The sequence below is a fragment of the Crassostrea angulata genome, chromosome 7 (genome assembly GCF_025612915.1).
Source record: "Crassostrea angulata isolate pt1a10 chromosome 7, ASM2561291v2, whole genome shotgun sequence".
Lineage (NCBI taxonomy): Eukaryota > Metazoa > Mollusca > Bivalvia > Ostreida > Ostreidae > Magallana > Magallana angulata.
The window spans coordinates 3743088-3765139 of NC_069117.1; the positions used below are offsets into that span (position 1 = coordinate 3743088).

The 22052-nt window shown below is 38.2% G+C and overlaps 1 protein-coding gene across 18 annotated transcripts in view; it reads right to left on the reverse strand.

Annotated features, from left to right (window-relative positions):
* The window catches only part of LOC128191763 (uncharacterized), a 63144-nt gene that overhangs the window by 12333 nt on the left and 28759 nt on the right, over window positions 1-22052 (reverse strand). For 14 of the 18 annotated variants that reach the window (XM_052864023.1, XM_052864026.1, XM_052864025.1 and 11 more), the window contains 10 exons: window positions 21201-21634; window positions 10689-10762; window positions 9892-10053; window positions 7346-8877; window positions 5987-6166; window positions 5326-5544; window positions 4258-4905; window positions 3223-3355; window positions 2128-2371; window positions 557-1295 (listed from right to left, as the gene is read on the reverse strand). In XM_052864023.1, coding sequence (XP_052719983.1) covers window positions 557-1295; window positions 2128-2371; window positions 3223-3355; window positions 4258-4905; window positions 5326-5544; window positions 5987-6166; window positions 7346-8877; window positions 9892-10053; window positions 10689-10762; window positions 21201-21634 — 4365 coding nt within the window. The remainder of the gene's footprint in view (window positions 1-556; window positions 1296-2127; window positions 2372-3222; window positions 3356-4257; window positions 4906-5325; window positions 5545-5986; window positions 6167-7345; window positions 8878-9891; window positions 10054-10688; window positions 10763-21200; window positions 21635-22052) is intronic. The other 4 variants (XM_052864030.1, XM_052864024.1, XM_052864036.1 and 1 more) reach the window with 4 other exon arrangements.

Here is a 22052-nt window from a genome sequence, read left to right on the forward strand (position 1 = left end):
GATCTGAACTTATAAGCCTATTATAAATTAGTTTACCAAAATAGCGTTGCCCTATTGGTGAAAGTAGACATTCCATACGGACATTTTGTGGCCCCTTCTTCATGGCCTGATTTTCCAGTGAGTGCACTTTGATTTCTGTAACCTCATCCATCAAAGCTGATCATACATTACCCAACAGTCTCATAATACACACATAACATACCATAATCTAGTCCTTCCAACAGTCTCGTAACATAACATAACCTAATCACAGCCCCACAATCATAAGCAGAAAATGCAGTGTTACTTTTTGCATGGATAACTTTCATAATTATATAGAGAATGCAGACCAACAGTATAAAAAATCTGCACAATACATAAACATGTTCACAAATAAAAAGACACAGCTTTTATCATATTTCTTTGGACACCAAAAAAATTTCTTTAATAGGTCTTTGGTGAAAAAAAAAATATTCTTAGATCAATTCTGTTGTCTGTTTAAATTGAGAAACATGGAAAGGCTCGAAACACAAGATGTATGTTGTAGTTAGTTAAGTAGCCTTTGTGAATTCCCTACCTTTCTTGCAACCTGGGGTCCTTTCTCCTGCGGATTGAGGCAGCACATCCACTCGCTGACTTTCGTTCAGGTGATGGTGACTTCTCCTCTGTCCTTCTCACCTCCTCCAAACAGGATTTCTTCACTTCCTCTTCGTGGTCTTTCTTTAAGATTCCATGAACATCAGCATCATCCTTGTGATGGGAAGATTTCAACACTCCTTTTTCAGGTTCAGACTTAGGAACCTCAAAACTGCTCTCCTTGAGAACACTCCTCTCTGGTTCCTCTTTATGAACCTCGAATGTACTTTCCTTCAACACGCTCTTCTCAGGCTCTGACTTTTTCACTTCAAAGCTACTCTCCTTTTTCAGAATACCTTTTGGTTCTGAGTCACTTCCGAGGTCCTCTACACCTGCGGTCCTCAATGCCCCCTTCACAATCTCCTCCTGCACACCTCCTTTCTCCTCTTCTTCCCCCTCCCCTTCCTCGCCCTTTCCTCTCGGTGTTTTCAGAATCCCTTTCTGTTCTGAGCCCTGGTTAGGACTGCTGGATTTCAGTATACTCCTGCTGTGTTCTTCCCTCTCTAACATGATCCTCTTGAGCTCCTCGTGCGTCTCCACATGGTGGTGCTTCAGGATACTCCTCGGCTCCTCTCCGCCCTTGCCACCGTCAGACCTGAGAATGCTCTTCACATCACTCTCCGACTTGGAGATACTCTTGTTCAGTTGCTGTTCCACAGCCTTGCTGCTCAAGGACTCCTCTACAAAGTAAATAAACCCCATTAACTCATTACAAATTTTTTAAGGAAGTTTAATGACGACTATCATAAATATGCCTCAATAATAAAGGTCCCACTTTGAAGACTTCTACAAACATTCATATCTTCCTGTGGGCCTATTCATGAGGTGTATACTGCTTTAGTCGTGCTATCAGCTACTGGATTATCTAAACACAGTAATTCTTTAAAAAAGGTATGTTATGATTATACCTTCCTTCATGTGACAGAATACAAATCCCTCGGTAAAATTATTGTTTCCCTGTTTCCAAATTATTGTCAACATCTAGACAAGCTTATGACACTTGCTTAGCTACGAAAATCATTTCACTGCAGATTTATTGAAGATAATTTAAAATTTGATGACAGATCTAATCTTTTAATCAATAGCTATGATCATTATAAGTTTTTTATAAGTTTTTATCTAGCAAAATACAATTCTACAAATTTTCACATGCTTTAGAATTTGATTTTTGAACAAAACAGTATCCATTAGCTAAGACACAGTACAGTTTTGTTTAGTATCCAGACATGATGATGCCCTGGAACCTTTCTTAGCTTGAACCCTGTATGATTAAGCTTGATGTCCTAACATTTTGCTTGCATAGCTAGGACCCTGTATGATTTAGCTTGATGTCCTGACATTTTGCTTGCATAGCTAGGACCCTGTATGATATAGCTTGATGTCCTGACATTTTGCTTGCATAGCTAGGACCCTGTATGATTTAGCTTGATGTCCTGACATTTTGCTTGCATAGCTAGGACCCTGTATGATTTAGCTTGATGTCTTAACACATCCCCTACCCCGTTGACTCACCTTTCTCCGAGCTTTGTTTGCTGAGATCGGATGAGGACTGTGACTTATCGGACAGATCAACACTGGAGCCCTGTCTCGAGCTGGGCTGAGACATGACTTTTTCAGCATGCTGAGCCATGAGCTCCCGTTGAGCAGCCAGGGACAGTCCTTGCATCAGTTCGGGGTCTGGCGGTTTGACCATACTCATGGCCAGGGGTGAGATTCTGTACTGGGCGGCCTTCTCTACCTCCTCAATGGTCACCGGCTGGGAAATAAAAGCAGACAATTAAAACCATGACAGGTTGGAATTTGCCTGCCAGTCAAAACATTCCTTAACCAATAAATGGAATGTAATAAACAGTAAAATATGAAGTATTGGTAAGTCAATAAAAATAGAGCAAAGGTAAATTATGGATATATACAGAGTTTTATACAGAAAAAGTGACACTGGAGCTTCCCCTGTTATAGAATGAGAATAAAGAGTTGACACAGATACAATGACATATGTAAATATGACAACATACCAACTCTAGATGTTATTATGATACATGTATATAAAAGGGATAAATACTTTAGAGATCATACACAGAGATGGGACAAGGAACATACCCTCAAACCTCCTGATTCAATCCCAAACAATATGTAAGGAAACTGACATCGTTTACATGTATATAATTAGCCAAAATGTGATTACCTTTACATATCCTACTTCCTGTCATCCGAGAGAGACACATATATTACTAGAGCATATCTAGGTCATCGAAAGGTCACAGCGATAGGTGACCCTTACAAGATGTATTTATCAATGGATTATTATTCTTGTCAAAGAAGATATTTCATTCTAATGTAAACAAGGACTTCAATACAGAGAAAGATTAAAATAATACCACGTATTGTGAGTTTTCTTAAGATTTCATTGCTAGGTTGATAACATCTAAAACTATACTGGTCATATTTAATTGCATTATAAAGGTTAAAATCTAGATATTGTACCATTGTGGAAGAGAGAGAGAGAGAGAGAGAGAGAGAGAGAGAGAGAGAGAGAGAACATAGGTCCGAGTTCTGCAGCAATCAGTTTTGGCACTCTGGGACCAGTCCCACCTGGTGGTGACCTACCTGAGTGTTGAACCGTGAGGTGAGCTGTTTGCGGTTCCTGCGGCGGATCACTGGGGGGTCGGCCCTGGGCGGGGGTTTCTCCTGTTGCTCCTTGAGGCTGGAGAACAGCTTCACTTTTTCTGCCAGGCTTCTCCTACAGACACCAAAATCATGCCCTAAGTGTTTGTATGACAATTTGGGTTATAATTAAATACGTCACTTGAAATGTGTTTATACACTTAGAAAGTAAGCAAAAGGTTCTCAGCAATGACTTGGTCAGATTACCACCCTTGCTGTTTCTGTACAAACTAGGGGTTCATTTACACTAACAAGTATCATTTGTTCAGACAACTCATATTGCACATATTGAGATTAATTGGGACTCCAAGTGGAAGAGAATTTATCCGCCCCAGTGAACTATGTCAGCTACAGTTTCCAATGTCCCATGTTAGTAACATTGATAAAAATCTTGGACAAATATTATTGAGGTCATTTAGTTATAAAGCTTGAGTGTCGTTTCGTGATCACTAATGTGATACCCTCTTCACTTATCAATCAACTGTTACTGATTTTATCACTTTATAAATGGGTATAAAATTCAGATTTAATCTCAATTAGGTTACAGATCAGTTCTTTCTTTTTTTTCAAAAGCAAAATCAGCAAGCTGTACAACAATCACAAAATTAATCAAATCATTCAAAAAAATTCTTAATTTGCTTGCAAATAGCTCTGCAGTGAAAATTATCTTTATTTTTAGCTGAATAAAATGCAATGCAAATTCTCCTTCAATATTTGATGTTCAGCTTGAATACTTCAATTATATTTTCATTCTAGAGTATAACTGTAGATGATGATGCTAATTAAGCAAGCAAAACAAAATGAGGCTTAATACATACACACAGTGAATGCGAAGGCCAAAATCTTGTGCAATGTGTCAGCACAATACAAGCAAAGCATTCTTTTGAAATAAATAAGGCTTAAATAAAAAGGATAAAACTTCTTATTTGGAGATGACACAAGCTTGCTCAGCAAGCTTTCTCAAAGAGCCCAACCAACCTAGCAGCCGGGTCAGTGTTTTCCTCTTCCTGGGGTTCTGATTTGTCGGGGTCAGACTTGGTGTTGTCTGCGATCTCGGCCGCTGATTTCACTTCCTCCTCGGTGACAGGCTGAGTCTGACACCGCTCACGTTTCTTCCTGTCGATATACCTCTTGGCCCCACTCGCACATGGCTTGGGTTTGTCTGGCTTAGACTTTTCCACAATGTTTGTAAACAAGGATGCCTTGGCCGACACGCTGAGCCTGGCTGGGTCCTCCTCGTGAGCGTCCAGCTCCAGACTCAGGCTGCGCAGACTCTCCTCCGACGCTTGAGATTCAAAACTATCACAGTAATTTTCTACGTCCGATGACCCTGACAAGATACCAGAGTCTGCCTTAGAGTCTCTTGCTCCTGACCAGTCAGATTTCTTTCTGAGACCGGCCATTCCAATTGACTCCCCTTCAGGGATAGCGTTTAGTTCTGCAGCGGTAATGGGTAAAGTCTTATAGCGCTCACTCCGTGTTCGTCTTAGTTTCTCTCTTGGAATATGTTGAGGAAATTCACTTTTCTTCCCAGAAGTCTGCTTGGTTTCTTTTTGGAGATCATTAAACACATTTTTGGATGCCTTTCTTAACACTTCACGTCTAAAATCAGCAACCGATTGTAAACTGTAAAATAGCAAACAACAAAAGCTACCCCCAAAACAAAAATAACTACCCTCTTCCTAGCCCTTATATAATATGTACATGTAAAACAAACAACAGTAATAAATCATAAAGCTTACAAACTTAAATTTTATATACAGATAAGATCAGATGGTGATCCTAGTTCCGAGTACATGTACTAATCTGTGTAGTATATTCTATACTTATTATTTTCCTCAGCATGATAGCATTATATTTTTTGAAAATATGAATTAATGAAGCATTAAATAATACACAGAAAAACCAGTACTGTCAGAAAACCACAGTGGCATTATAGTTCACAACATGTCATCTAGACAAAATTAAGTAACAAACCAATTATCTATTGTTGATAGCAAAAGCACACTACAGTTACAAGTGAAAGAACAGCCACAGTAGAATTACCCATCAGCCGCTTGGATTTCCTCTAATGTCACTGGCTGAGTCCTTGTCCTCCAATCGTCTCGCTTCCGTTGCTGGAATTTCTGGCGCTTTTCTACCAAGCTGCCCACTTTGTGGCCACGCTCGGCAAGGTTGCTGAGTTTCTGAATGAGTTGCTCTCCACACACAGATGCTGAGCTTGGCTCATCTGTGCTCTGAGCGTGGGGCGTTAGACTGCCTGTCCTGTGGAAAACATAAAATGGCGGAATGTTAATGCACACACAACTCAATCTCTACCTCTATCTCTGTAGAAAATGTCACAGATGCCTAGCACAGACGTTACCACTCTCACCGACTATCTCTGACTACTGAAGCTGGCACTGGTACAAGTGAGAGGAATACTGAGACATAAAACAGAAGAAGGAAATACTGGCTGATGCTGCCTGGTGATGTAATGTGTCACTCACCCCGCGGCTAATATCTTACAGATCTGTTTGTATGCCCCTGCCCCCACAAGTAACAAGGACAATAATCCCAGGCAGGTATTTATGAAGGGAAGGTTCACTTCATAGATGTGTAAACAAAGCATTGTATCTCTAACACATGAATCCCTTTAAATTTTCTCTTGATGTCATCTTTATAACTGTCAATAAATCAATCTAATTCTAATAAGATAAATGCTTACCTCCCCTTAAATGTTAACTTAGGAGTTGTGGTTCCTGACTTGGCTCGCGGAGTTATGGGACACGACTTGGCCTCCTCCAGCTTATTCTGCATCTGGTAGATCCTCTCCTGCATGGAGAGCCTGGGGGTGGAGACATCCTCCCCCTCCCCCTCGGCTCCATTGCGATGCTCCTGCTCTCGTCTGTAAAAGTTGATAAACAGAAACAGTGAGTTCAGGTAGGTGACCTGTAATGTCATAATAAATCTATCACTCTCTCTCTCACTGGCTTACTCTTTAGTGCTATGTAGCGAATCCTGGTGAGATGACTCTGTACGAGTTCTGGAGAGCTGGCAGAGTATAATATACACCACTAGTAGAATAAGACAAACAGCTACAGCAGCTGTCAAACCATCAACACTCATCGTTCTCAGCAAGGACCGAGTTCTCCCTTATCTACTTGTCCAACCCCTGATACTTGGGTACCGAGACCTATGTCTTCCCTCCCCCAGTCAATGTCTGTCGCCAATGGTCACTCAGTTCTCACATCAGAAACCTCTCAGTTCGTGGGGTATGAATCTTGTACATGAATAACTCTAGTACTGTCACTGTCACATAGTCTCTCTCTCTCCTGTCATTGTCACATTGAACATGATTCAGGTTATTTTAATCTGGTGGCTTACTCAGGGAAGGAAGAGATTTCCGGACATTAACCACTCTCCACATTTTCTATACAGATGTATCTACTACTTCATGCACAAACATCCGTCCAGGCTTATATGTACATGTTTGTACATTATGAATATCATAAAAAACATTTGTAAAAAGATAAAACTGTCCAAAGATTGACAAATACCCTGCTAGATATTTTTGGAAAAGATAGCTATAATATATATGCATTTTGGGTGTACATATAATGATTTTAATTTCAGAAGTATGTGCATTATTTTGATTGAAAATATCTAACATGGGCATACAGACATGTTGACAGACAGACATGTTGTTTTTTTAACATCTTCTTTACTTTGTGTGGGATGGTGGAAAGGGGGGGGGGGAGGCACCATGAAACATCTAGTAAAGAGGGACAACTCTTGTTGGACAATGAATGTTAGATTATACAAGTGTTGTTGCCAAGTTGTTGGACAATAAATGTTAGATTATCTAACAGGTAGTGAGTACTGTACCTGTGTACAATGGTATAATGCCAGTAGAGTCAGATCAAACCAAACTACTTTCAAAAAGGCTTACTTGATTTAAATAAAAGACCACACTAAGAAGATTAGTTGACTTGAGAGTGTGTGCACTTCATACTCTTAAATCCGAGTAATAATTCACACTAAATGATGAATATAAATAAGTACTGTAACGTAAATTCTAGCTCACCTGAGAGTTTCCTGTATGTCCGAGGCGACATCAGGCACTTTCTCTCCTCCATTCTCATCACTATCATCACTGTCCTGTTCTTTTTTCCGTTGACGTAAAATACTGGCTAATTCTTCATCAACAATCACGCTGGATTTCATGGACTTGGTCCGTTTTAGAATCCCTTTGGGACGCTCTGTGTCCTTGGCCCCGTATGACTCTGCGCGGCGGACCACGGATGATTTGGATGATGTGTTGGATTCAGATGAACTATTGTCTTTACATGGCGACACAGATGACCTCAGAGAACGCTGTGGTGATTTCTCTTTATCCGACCCTTTCTCACTGATTTCAGTGGATTGAATGTTGGATACGACATGAGGCATTGGTGATGTTTGTGATATGATGGATTCCTTTGGCGTGGCTTTCTTGATGGACTCCTCTGGGGTGGCTTTATCAATGGATTCCTTTGGCGTGGCTTTATCGATGGATTCCTTTGGCGTGGCTTTCTCGATGGATTCCTTTGGCGAGACTTTCTCGGTTAGTTTCTGAGTGTCTGTAGGTTTGTTCTCTGGTGACTGTTGTCTGGTACTGGTCACTAATTGGCTGACACTACTCCCCACCTCTGACACAGTCACCCCGTCATCTCTGACCTTGGTTCTCTGTACTGGTGCCAGAGATGGGGGTTCTGATTTATTTACATTATCATCACACACAAGCCTCGCTGTAACACTCTGGGAGCTTTGATCACACACATTGTTTACTATCTTGTTATCATCAGGTAATTTGGAATCTGTTTCCTTTTTCCTGGCTTTCAATATACTGGCTACTTCAGTGTCTGTGATGATGTCTTCGGTTTTATGTGAGGTCTTAAAACGATTATCAGTATATTTATCCTCCTTTGATTTCATTGATTCTGTTTCATTAAGCCTAGATTTCAACACTGATGCCACTTGCGTATCACAAATTACTTCTTCCACTTCTGCCCGTCGGTGAATTTGATCCTCCTTTTCGATTTTCTTGCTGTAAATTTGTTCTCGTTCAAACTCCTGTCCTTTAATTTGTTGGTCAGCCACCACTTTGTGGCGTCTATTTAGTATTTCTGCAAGTTCTGGATTCGGCGTTGCCATATTTTCTGGATCTTCTTCTAATGGAGTATTTAACACAGTTTCTGGACTATAGCGCTTGCGCATAAAATCCGACTTGAAACTCTCCGATCTCTGTACACCCTTTGTCTCGTCTGGAGATGGTGTCTTTTTTAACCGCAAACTTTGAGTACGCTCCGGGGTTCTACGACTGTCCGAATCGTCACTGCTTCCAACAGCACAAGCTTCTTGTCGATGGAGATTCACTCGCCTCCTCGGTGAGGAATCTCCCGATTCTCCACTCGAACGATCAGAGCCTGAAAATTTCTGTAACAAAGAGGAAAAATCATTTTTTCTCCTAACAATAGGAATGTGCCTTGGCGCTTTTTCCTCCGGTTTTCTGACTGTTGTTAGATCTACATTCTTGTCTCCGAACTCCCCAGAAAATCGGTTGATGACAGACGAGACCTGAAATGCCAAAGCCATTGGTTGAGTCACATGCAGAACATGCAATTAAAAAATTCACTGTGCAAGCATTTCACTGTCATTTAATGAGCATTCAAAATTCAAAATAAAATTTAAATCAAAGGTGATTATTGTGTGGGAAAATTAAAAGATGCAAAATACTGGTACATATAATTCATTCCAAAATATTAGAAACCATTCTCCTTAATTTCTACTTGCAGTGAACTGAATGCAAAACTAATGCTGTAACTATAACCTATAAAATAATCTGACGGATGTTTCGATGGTCCTGTGGAGCATGTTTGTGTCTGACTATTGTGTGTTACTGTCTAATGCTCAACATTCTTTGGTGCTGTGTTACAATGACTCAAGCCTTTCAAATATGCTAATTACAAATCAACGTATCCATGCAGATTGGATTCACTGTCCTCCAGAATCTGATGACATGCCGTAGCATTAAACAAGACAACTCTTCAATATAGGAAGTAGAGCTACCAAGTGTAAACTGAGCCACAGAAATAAGACGGGGATTGCCGGGCATTGTGTGGGAATCTGGGAGGATCTCAATGAATGACTCCCCAAATGTTGTAACAAGTTTGTTTAAATAACCTAGGTGTCAACAAGGTGCCTGTCCTAATCAAACAAACTACAAACAATCGACTTCATTCATGTCCAATTCTGATAAAATCAGGTGCATTGCTTCACTACATTTAAAACTCTACAAATGTACGACTATGTGAGTCATTCCAATGCAAAAATTAATTCACAGCACTACATAACAAAAACTTACTTTATGTAAATCTGGCCCAAGACAAATGAGGAAATGCATATACCAATATGGCATATTCAAATGAATAAATAACTTAGGTTCAAGTTCTACAAAACAGAAGAAATAAAGCTTTGTTTATCTTCCTGACCCCCATCCCTTCTCCCCCGACCCTACTTTCCTAGAACATTACTGTGGGTACCTTGATACTGTTCAGAGATCCTAGGAGTTCTGTTGAGATGTTAACTTACCTTGGATGGGATTGAGAATTTGGAAGGTAAGATGGTTTCTAGCACTGAGGATCTGCCGGATTGTGTTTGATGGTGCTCACTAGATGTCCCATTGTCATGGTGACGTGATTTCACAAAATGGTTAGTAACACTGTGCTTTGGTATGTGATTAGTCGTGCATTCCTAGGGAAAGTCAACGAAAAAAACAAAAATCAGCATTCAAAAATTCACACGACAAGGTGCATTTACCTAGTGAATGATACACACATAGACATTTATCACGCGCCATATGCTTTCATTTTATCATAATGAAGAAAATACATTCTCTAGTTTTTATCAACAAACATGATTTTTGATCTTGCGACTATGAAATATATTTGTAAGCTCCAGAAACTCTAAAATATTTCTTTTTCATCATTCTACAAATTGTTTTACCATAAATTTACCTTTGAAAGCATTCTCATGGGTACTATAATATTTTATACCGACATAATTTGCATGCAGCTAAGGATGGCAATTGTACAGAAAGAAATGAAAACCACACGCTCTACATTTCATTACGATCATTTCTCATTTGACGTCCACATTCAACATGCGTCAGAAACATGCATTTAACAAAAAACAATTTCAACTTCGTGTGGGAGTGTCGCTGATTTAAAACATGACAAGAAATGAGTCAAAAGTCTGAGGTGGGCCCCCTCACTCAGGTGAGAGAGTCCCTTGATCCAAACAAACAGACACATAAATTTCTTTTCCGTAAATAAAACTTTATGATCATAGCTAACATAGCGTTAATGTTAAAACAGAAACAAACTCACAGGTGAAGCTGATGCCTCGCGCGTCTTTACATCCAAGTCATCCTGTGGATTGTCTAGAGTCTTCCCTCTGACACCTGTAATAGAGAAAATAACGATACAGTACAGGTGAAGCAGCCAGATGATCTCGACCTTCAACTAAATCCTCCTCATACAAACCTGTTCAGTTTGGTACATAACAAAAACCATTGTGTGTGTATATACTACAGGTTCTGATTTAGGTCCTTACACAGGTAAGAATTACAACTCTGACATCTTCCAACATAAGGCCTTCAAAATAACCTAGACAGGTGGAAGCTTTATCTTGAACACAGATGAATTAAGACATCAAAACTTTTGTAATCCTTCACCACCTCGCGTCATTCAGGTGAAAATTTGTAATCAATGAAGGTAGAAATCCTGAACACCAACGTAACAGCCTATTAATAGTTGATCAGTATTGGCGCAGTCTGCCGATTTCAGAGCTTTTTAAAAACCCCAATCAATACAACAACAGAAGGTCGAGGTGAGGCATACAATTGTCAACACAATCAGCGAGACTTCAATGCTGGGACTCCTGCAGGTCTCTTTCTTTGTCAGACGTGATACAACCTTCATAGAGCCCATTACTTACAGAAGCGTGTCCCCATCAACACTCAAAACTCATATATTCAAAGGGGATTCATCTTTTTCAATAGATTCTAATTTTTTTAGTTCACGACTTTTCACAGCTTTAAGTTCAAAAGTATTCAAATTCCAATGAAATCTGTTTAGGAATTAATATATCCCCTTACACAGGTGAATTTGATGCCAGCCTTAGAAAGGGATTCACAAAAGATCAGGGAAGAATCATTATGTTTTGCAAGTTCAAAAGAAAATCTCTTCAAGGGGAATAACCCTGACTGTACCGATACGGGAATTTTACTTTATATGAAATTTCAGAACATTGAGACCTGATTTGACACCCAACTCCAAAGCTGTATGATATATCTGACACATAGTCCATAAATATTTTTCTTAAAAAATCTTTTAAACTTTCATAAAAAAGAATAAAACTAATGACATCAGCAGCTTACTTTTTTTTTAAATTTGCGACATAAAAATTGGGAAAAGATCATTAGGGATAAATAGTGCCAAAAAAACATGAGGCATATCATGCAAAATTTCCATTGAAAGGAAAAGTTTGTTTTGCAGGTAATTTTTGCAAACAATAAAATAATACACTGCAATGAATATACCAGTTGAACACCTATATATTATATTACAATACCTAGCTTAACTCACCAAACGATGCAACATACGCATCTAGATATTTGATGTATAAAACTATTTAATATTCTTTTACTTTGTTCTAACTCACCAAAGTAACCGAATAGAGTAAATATCCATCGTAGCCAGTCATACAAACTCCGCAAAACAGACCAGACATCCATGACAAATAGAAATGTTCTCCCTCAAAATCAAAATTCACTCATAAAAATCTACTTTACAATATTCACATCCCATCCCAGTCCAAGGTCACTTAGATATGCATCGGGGTGTCCATTTTCACAATGACTTCCAGCCAAGTTAGAAGCAACACCCTTGACTTAAAATGTTTCTTTTTCAGCAATAAATCCCAGTAATAGATATACATAGGTACATTACCACAGAAGAGAATTGTTTTCTGGAGCCTTACACATGGTGCATGTATAAATAAAGTGTCTTATTTAGTGGCTGTAATGACTTTGCGGATCAGTTCCGATGCCTTGCAGCAGGTCAATCAAGCAAGCACCTTGGTCATTTCATGTAGCCCTAATATCAACAAGGACGGTCTAAAGAGAAGCACCTGATTCTTAACTTAAACAATGCCAGGTCTGCTCCTTCAGGAACTATTATCAACCTGTTATGTTATCTTCTCACTTGTGTTTTCTCCATATCTACACCTTTCACGATCACATAAAGCACCAGGTCTGATTGTATGGATGGTCATGCAATAGACAAATCTAACAAGGGATTATCCCTTGATCTCTTTATCTGATTGGATATATAATTCACCACAAGTATAGGTCTGGTTTTTTTTGTTCCTTTAATATCACTGTTTTTCCACTAATTAGTACACATGTCAGAAAAGACCATCACTGCAATACATCTCTGATGGTACAAATGTCCTACACGGAAAGGATGAGTATGGAATCACCCTCAGGACAACACTGACCCCACAGACCGTTTGTCACGCCGGTCGCAGGTCTGGGGGTTCCTTTTTACAACAGACAGTCCCTGTAATTCACAGGTATCACACAACTACAGGTGTTTGGCAGGAAATAGACAACCAAATAACTCGGCAATAAATTTAGATTCCCACATCACTCATGGAAAACCATTTCCTGATACTTGTGTATATCCTGCATCTGTTTCTGATGAGATCCAACACAACAGTCTTTGAGGAAGCAACAGTTCTATGGGTTTGGATCTCTTAACAATAATAAACATGCACTTGTTAAGACAGCAGCTCCCAAAAAATTCATGCAGAAATTACAAAACCACAGAGAATGTAAGAGTCTGATGCAGAAATACGCCTTGCACACTGGAACAGTGTCCGAGATGGGTGAGCTTTGTCTGGTTCCGTCAGGAACCTCTGCCCAACACTCCCCAAAAGACACTGTAATATAGTCTGGGATCTAGATCACGGTCTAAGTCAGGATGACATTTGTGGACTTTTAATTGACATTGTAATCAGCTAATGATTAATGAGATAGCCAATACCAAGTGTACTTCCTCATGCAAAGGTCGTAAAACCTAGCAAATATCACAAGACTTCCAAACTTCCAGGAGTTTTGTGAACATGTGAAAAAAAAAAAGGGTTTCAGAAACCAAGAACACCAAACATATAAGTCCTAAATCCCTTTATCCTTCCACTTGGTGGAATTACAGTGCTGTAATAAGATAATAGGAGCTGACTGTCCGTGGCTCTCCCAAGTTCTGTTTATGTTCCCCGTCCCTTTGGAGAGCGGCACCTGGATTAACTCGGTAAAAGCCTTGATCCTATCTCCACAATGATCCAAATTTAAAAACCATTTATATGTATACTTATAAAATTTCTTCTTATTTAGTCTGCCTTGTATCTCTGCCTTGACTTTAGCACACAACAGGGTCCTCAGTATTTGCCAACACAGCGAAAACTGAACTTCTAATTGTTTACAAATTCCTCTGGTAATTATAGGTAATCAATTATTATTTTCATTCCTTCCAGGTGAAAAACAAAACCATCACAAGTAGTCCATGCAGGTAAATACCTCCACTGACCCAATTTTTTGCTTAAATGGTCACTGACAGAGTAAAAGAAAATTCCAGTTTCTCCACAGTTAAAGAAACTCTAATCTGAACAGCCCCCGTATATAAGAATTCCACTGAATTGTCACTAGGGTGGACACAAATTTTTGTGTCAAAAAAAGGTTTCCCTGTCATAATGAATAACTTAGATAGTGGAATATGTGTAAATATTCATGAGTTTTTCAGCTCTGTTCTTATATCATTAAAGAAAGGACATAAATTGCACACCTGTGATATTAACAGAACCTGTTACCCCGAACAGGAATAAAACCTTCAAAGTTTATTAAGATATTACCAGCATTGATAAAAACTCGAAGATGTGTCTTTCATTTTTTCATTACATTGTAACAGATTTGAGATTTGGTTCCTTTTTTAGGAATGTCAATTACCAGACATGAAACTATGTCAAAACAAACATTGTATATTTATTGTGAAACTCTCAACAAATGACTAGCCAAGCAGCAAATATCCTAAAACAGGAATGAAATCCATATGAAGCAACCTGAATAGCAGCCAGGAACATTCAGCAGACGTTGCTTCAGGTGTATACACAAACACAACAAGCAGATTATGTATTGATGGTGGTCACATTTTAACACGGACCAGCTAATTGTCCAGAGATATTTCCTTCAAGTAAACGAAACAGCTTTTAACACCCCAGTAATATTGCTGTTTTAATTCTATATATCCTGTTTAAGGTCACTAGGTGTGCGTGTGTATTGTAAACATACATGTTAAACAAAATGGTTTGTGCTTTATATGTTTAAACATTTATATGCACTACAAAACCTTATAGAATACAAAGCACCAGTCGAGTGTGGCTCGTGTCAATGCATCTAATCAGGAGAGTAAATCAGTATATAGTAGATATGTACAAGCACTAGTACCTACCTAAGTCAGAGTGGAATTTGGGACAGCTAAGTTGCAGAGTAAATGTAGATCGGAAAATCTCGGTATGCATTCTGATTTTTCAGTGTTTAAAATAAAATCCAGATTCCTTAGTGAATTTCAATCTGACCCTTCAATGAGCGAAGAGTCTTTACAATTTTCTTTGCACCACATGAAAAAACAAAATTCATTTTCTCTACCCTGAATGCAAGGATGTTCACAACATTATCTAGCCTATTCCAATCACACAAAGTTAAACAGACACAAATCCACAAAGAGAGCAGACAGGTTTTCACCTGAGACAGGTGAGCTGTTCTTGGAGGAGGTGCTCCTACATTGAGAGGAGTTGGGTAATCTTGTCAGTGGGACAATGTTTTATAATCAATAAAACAATAAGTAAACACTGCTTATCTGCCAGTATCTTAATCCTAGCAGTGAACATCACCCCACAGGCATATCACCCCCAGGGCCACTATCTTTTTAGGCAATGGTTTTTTGTTTGACAATTCATTAGATTTATGACATTGCGACTGGACCATTAGGTTATCAAAGAGACCCAGCCCAGTATAGGACAGCATTATCTTGCATGGATTTCACATCAAACAATCGCTATTTCAGGCTAAAGAACAACCAAATTATTTTGATGATATTTTTCACACCTGGAAAGAGGAAGTATAAAGATAGCCCTGGTATAATTACTGAGTCTGTGTTATTGTGCTGACAGAGGGACAGTAAGGGCATTACATGTTTATCTACAGACAACACATCATCATGATGGATGGACTGAGCCATTGCCACTGTGACTTCATCAGTGATTATTTACAGGATACCTATACAAAAACAACTCATCCACAAAGCTCACAACTCCGAAGCAACACGTACTACACTGCACAGAGCTTATGTATGCACACTGACAGGTGATCAGGTCAATTGACCAGTCTATTTATAGCAGATACTAGTATGGTTACACCTGTCCCAGGAAGTTTAATCCCTGATTAAAATCTCACTAATTAACACAAGAAAGAGAGCTTACCACTGACTGACCGCTATAGTTGATGGAGACAATGGGAGGCACTCAGTTCCTCACTGGAGGACTGGAAGACATGAGTGACTCATGGAATTCCCTCACATCAATATAGCACACATACAAAAAGGCCATCCAAAAATCCAATACAACTGCTGGAGCATTCACTTACTGAATTATAAATGTTACTATAAAGATGTGATAGTTCTGTAAATAACAAATATTTGCAAAGCCTCGGCCACTGTAGTCTGTAGATCATGGGAAATATTCCGTAAAACTTTAGAAAAATCAACAGTCCCCAGATTGCGACGTGATTCTTGGAACTGAATCAATTCAACACATGCATCTAGTTAGTCATCACAAGATTGTTTTTTAAGTTTCTTGCAAATTTAGATAACTGAAATCAGTGAAAGCTAGAAAAACCGAACTCCACACACCAAATCTCTGATAAGGCTTCTGTGGTTTCCTACTTTAATCAAGGATAGACCCATTGTAAAAACAACTAGATTAAAAAAAAAAAAAAATTCCTTAACCAAAACTACTTCCTAAAACAGAAATTGAGTCTGTGGAGAACTATCAGATTTTGTGAGAAAGGTCTAGGATCGTAATGAAGACCCTGTTGACAGGACCAGTTAGGCCTATCCATTTCACACCAATCCCCAATACATGACAAACCTATCTCATTCATTTTCCATCTAATTTCATAACAATTCAAAAAGTTCACAAAGGTCTAATATACACCTGTATAAATTTTCATGTGGCACAAAGAAAAATTATCAAGTTCCTAAACATCCCAAGGAATATCTAGTTCATCAAAAACACAGCTGGATTATCTCCTGGCAATTTCACCTAATTCCTCCACATAAAAATATTCAATATTCTGGGTCCTAAACCACAGTTAAATTGAATCCTGTATATAACAACAAGCCTTGTTGTGTATAGATCCATGTAAATCAATCATATCACCCCTGATAAAACAGCTGTGCTATATCTGTGTCTGTGATTTGATACCTGTACAATATGAGAGCCATGTCTTGGTATGATCAGGTGGTGGTGATCCGTCAGTCGGACACACCTGATTCCCAGCAATAGGACCAATGATGAAGGTGACAGGACACTGTCATAAAACAACCATCAAAGACCAAATAAGGCCCCGCCAATTCAATAAACAATTCTATAAAAGACCCTCGGACTGGTGTTTACATCGAGTCTCAAGAGGAGAGGCATGATCAAAAAGTGGACTCGGTCACAACTCGTCCTCATTTATTTTCTCTTTAATTTATTTCAGTCTTACAAAAAACAAAGCCAAAAAAAAATATCAAATATAAAATATATAATTGGGTCATAATTTTACCTATGAGTGGGTGGACATGTGACCTTGACCCTAAAATCAATACCTTGAGCCCCCTGTTTGACAGGCTACACATATCCTTATGTCTTAGTATTCGGCCCCCCACTCCGAACTCCTGTGTCTGACAATCCCTTGTTTACTTGCTTTATCGTTATTCAAACAATACAAATTGATTTCTGATGGCAATTAAAGAATTTACCTCCTTCAAAAATTATCTATCAGGGTGATAAAACAAGCAATGAAGTTGTCAAGTTTAGCAGACCTTTGGTTCTGATCAAACAGTTTGCTGTCAAATTACTGTATCTGTGTCAATATCTCCGTTATATAGTCCCTGGTCACACCTCTCAGGAAAACTCTCCATCAAGTCCAGGTCAAAACATTTCAGGTCACATCTGCAAACCTGGCTCATTAATAGATCTTACAGCTTACAACTCTCAAACTAACCTTTTATATGACTGTTGATTACAAAAGTTCAATATTTGAAAACCGAAAAAGCTTTTGGGTACCTTAATAACTCGGTGTTAGTAAACTTCAGATAAAAGCTCATGCATGACAAATGATAAATGCAAATTTTAAATCATGGAATTCCAAATACCGGTAAATCTTTGAAAACAAACTTCATTATTGAAACCTTTTAAAGCTTCATTTTCTTCAGATGTATAATGCATTATATAGACATAGACTGTACACCAACCTTTTCTGTATAAGTGAGGGATCCCCTCCATGCCAGCGATAAAGTCCAGTGTGACACCTCTGATAAATCAGGTATAAATACCCGAGTTTTCAATCACTACTTATCAAAGACAATAAGAGCACAAGCTGACGTGAGAAACGTCCTCTGACCCTGACCCCACCTAGCAATTCCACAGAATTTTACCCAGGCCGTGGTTGCTGAAGTCCTTCAAACCTTTATATGGATCATAAGTGCAAGCCCTGTAATGATGGCAGTATGTAGATCTACTTTCATTCACTTCTTAGCCCAATAAAAAAACTTTTAACAGCTTTTCAGAAATATTATGTAAATGTGTTAAATGTTGGGAGATTTGTGAATGGGATTTGCTTGTTATTAATTTCTTGCACTAGGACGATCTGTAGCAGGTTCAGTCTCCCACTGAGAGGGTCGGTTCTTGTGATGGTACCTCTTCTAGGCTTCCTACCTAGGTAAATCAACCCAGAGAAGCATGAAGCTGGCCATAATCCCACATCTCACCAGGTGTGTCGTCTTACCGGCAGGCTCCACGACCTACATCATACACATACTACAAGACACACAGACGGAACCAACACCTGTACATAGAATCACTGACCGGCTCCGCAGGATTGCTTTATTCTATTAATCATAACATGTATAGTATAAAACAGGACAAACAAACACACAATCTGATGCTACTAGCCAAAAACAATAACAGATGGACCATTCTATGATAACAAGAAACTCGTCATTCAGTTGTCAATAGATTGTACAACCCTCTCCGATTGACAGGCACTCAGGCAGATAGAATCTAGTTACCTTATCTGTCCATCACTCCGATATGCACACAATATTTTTTAGGGATGAATTTGGATAATGTATTTAAGAGACATGACCACACACCAACTGCTTTTAAATGCGAACTTAAAGAGAACCAAATCTAACGACTACGAAAAAATATTTTGCCACTCAAAGTGACCAGAAAGTGCTCAAATATTAGGCAGCACATAACATTAATATAACATCCCTTATTAAGTTAAGAATTTTCATATAAATTACAAAAAATATTTCCATAACCATCCATTAGGTTTTCATTCAGGTTTCCTTTTATACCCAGGACTTTACAGCAACAATAGTCACTCAAATTGAAACTTTTGGACTTTGTTTACTTTGGGGGTTAACCTCTCAATTTTACGCTTCAGTCTTCTTTCCTTTGAATGTTCTAAGTGACATTGTTACTCAATGGAGAACTTTTTTTCATTTTCAAAAATCAAGCTTATTATTCCAAATACAAGTCCCTTGAAATAAAAACTTCGAACAACATTTAAAAATAGGAATTTTTCAAAACTTTTAGTTTATGCTTTTTTATCTAAAATCTTTTATGTATTTTTAAAAAACTACACTTTGAATCAAGAATCCTTAAAAATCATCAAGAAGAAGTTAAAATAAATACTAGCAAAGAAATCATAGACTATGACTTCCCAAACACTCCTACCTACCCCCCCCCCCCCCCAAAAAAATTAATTTCATGAAAATTACAAGTACAGGTAAATTAAAAAATTCAATAATCGGTTATAGATAGCTGTAAATTTTACCTGGTTTATAGATCCTATACAAAGATGTAGTCATTATTTACTCTGATTTATCTCAGGGTCCTCAGAAATCAATGATCCTCACGATCAAGTACATCCCATCCAAGTCAATCCGTAAAATGAGGCTTTAACCATAATTTCACTGCTATTTAGCAGTCACCCCTCGACCCATGACCTACGGCCCCTCTGTTATTTAAAAGGGATGAACACCTAGTCTTACAGAGCTGGCTAAAGATTTAAAGAATGAAAGATTTCCCGGTATGTGCCATTGTTAAAATAAGAGTCCAGACATCTCTTTATACCAATAATGCTCAATGTCTTCAAGGAGTACACTCAAATAATTTCAACAATAGCCAAAGCATTTTAGGAAAATTTTAAAGATTTTAAGTATGTTCTATAAATCTTGGTTCCAGGTAAACATTAAGCAATATGTGCTGGTACTTTGGTCATATGGTATCACATCACAAAAAGCTGATACAAACTAAGCAATCATAGAGTAACCATGAAAAAAAGGACTTACTTTATTTCAACTCATGCAACAAGAAAATCTACATTCCATTTTGAAGCAAAACATTTTCTAAATGATGACATTAAACAATTTTCTTTACCTGAATTTTACACAGATCTGCACATACATTTATTTCCCCTGAGCGAATCGTGAACATTCTGTGGCAGGCTTATCGACAGACTGAAGAAAGTTGACAAAATATCTTAAATTTAACCTGCACTTAATTCGTTTCATGGTCAGGTTCAATTAAAGCAACATATCATTAACAAAGCAGTAATTAGACAGCCAGGTAAAATTCACCTGTAGTGAATGCTCATTCACCATTGAATCCACTTGATTTAAGGGCCATTAGCTGGATATCTAAATGTTAAGTGCTTAATAGTTTGTTCTATTTCTGCAAACTAAATTCAACTATTTCATCCACCTTGATTTGAATATTGACCAGATCAGATATAGCAGGGAGCAGAGAGAGAATTCTGTGACACCAAACAAATCTCCTCCAAATACAGAAAAGTTATGCCCAACAAGAGGGAAGTTCTATGTACAATGTATAATATATACAATGTACAATGTATAATATATACAATGTACAATGTATAATATATACAATGTACAATGTATAATATATACAATGTACAATGTATAATATATACAATGTACAATGTATAATATATACAATGTACAATGTATAATATATACAATGTACAATGTATAATATATACAATGTACAATGTATAATAACACCAAGTCTCATGCTCTAACAAGAAGTTCTTTGTGTTGCATTAAGTCTCATCTATGTGATGCCAACATTACATTTAAAAAAGTTCTCAACAAGTCACTTTTTCAGCATTTGAAATTTCCTGATTTCAACTTGCACAAGTTCTTTATACATGTTTAACAATATCTACTTGTATTATAACAAAGTTCAAATGAGACTACCAACAGTCAAAATTCATACTCAATATTCAAAACCACTGCTTGTTCTAAAAGGTCTGAAACTGTCCTGGCCCCACCCTCATCAAAATTTTCAAGTCACTCAACTCAGTCCTCAACTCAAACCCTCAAAAGAAAAATGCATGAATTTGAGGTCAAAACTCAGACTTAAGACTGGGTATTGGCTTGAAGAAAGTTGGTGAAGGCGGGGCCAGACCCGACACATCAGGATCTTACCTTCTGAGTCCTCCTGTCCTGCGTTAATCTGAGATTTCCTCATGGCTGATTTATCCTTCCTCCTCTTCTTCTGCTCAATCTCTCTGCCCTGCTGTTCCATGGAAGTTTCACTGTTAGAAGCTGGTGGAGTTACTTCCCCTGCTGACTGAGCTACCTCCCTTAAAGTCTGACTGGTTTCCTCCAACGATGTATGTAGGTGATCAGATGAGTTTCTTTGATCTAAGTCGATGGTGGATGGTTGAGATGAATAAGATGAAGGTTGAGATGAGGTTGAGCTTGTAGCCTGTGTTTTGGCTGTTGAGATGCTGGGTTGAGCTAAAGTTGAGCTGGCACTAACTGATTTACTGGTAGAGATGTCTTTCCGATGTTTCTCCGCTGTCGCCTGGTTTGGTGGGACAACCTTCTGGTGACTGGCTTTATCGGATTTTAATTTTCTAAATAATATGATACATGAATTAAAATCAATGTACTCAATTACTCAATTCATAAATAATTGAGAATCCACTGAAATTCCAGTGCACTGAACAATAAAGAACACTATTTAGTAACACATACTGGTACCATTAGCGCAACTGAAGGGACAGCCCCCTAAAATAAGGCTGCAAACCTTGGTCAAAATAATGCTGGGAGGGAAAATATCAGATCAAAGTTTTAAGGGTATGGGTGGAAGAATAAAATAAGTACACAAAGGAAAAAAGAAAGTTTTATAGGATATAGAATAATGCACGAAAAAGAGTACTTTGCATGATGCTCTTAATCTTAGTACTTACATATATTGGAAAAAAAGCTGTGAATAAAAAGCAGATTACTCCGTAACGTTTTCTTGTGAGCAGCTGAATCTCTTTCTACAGA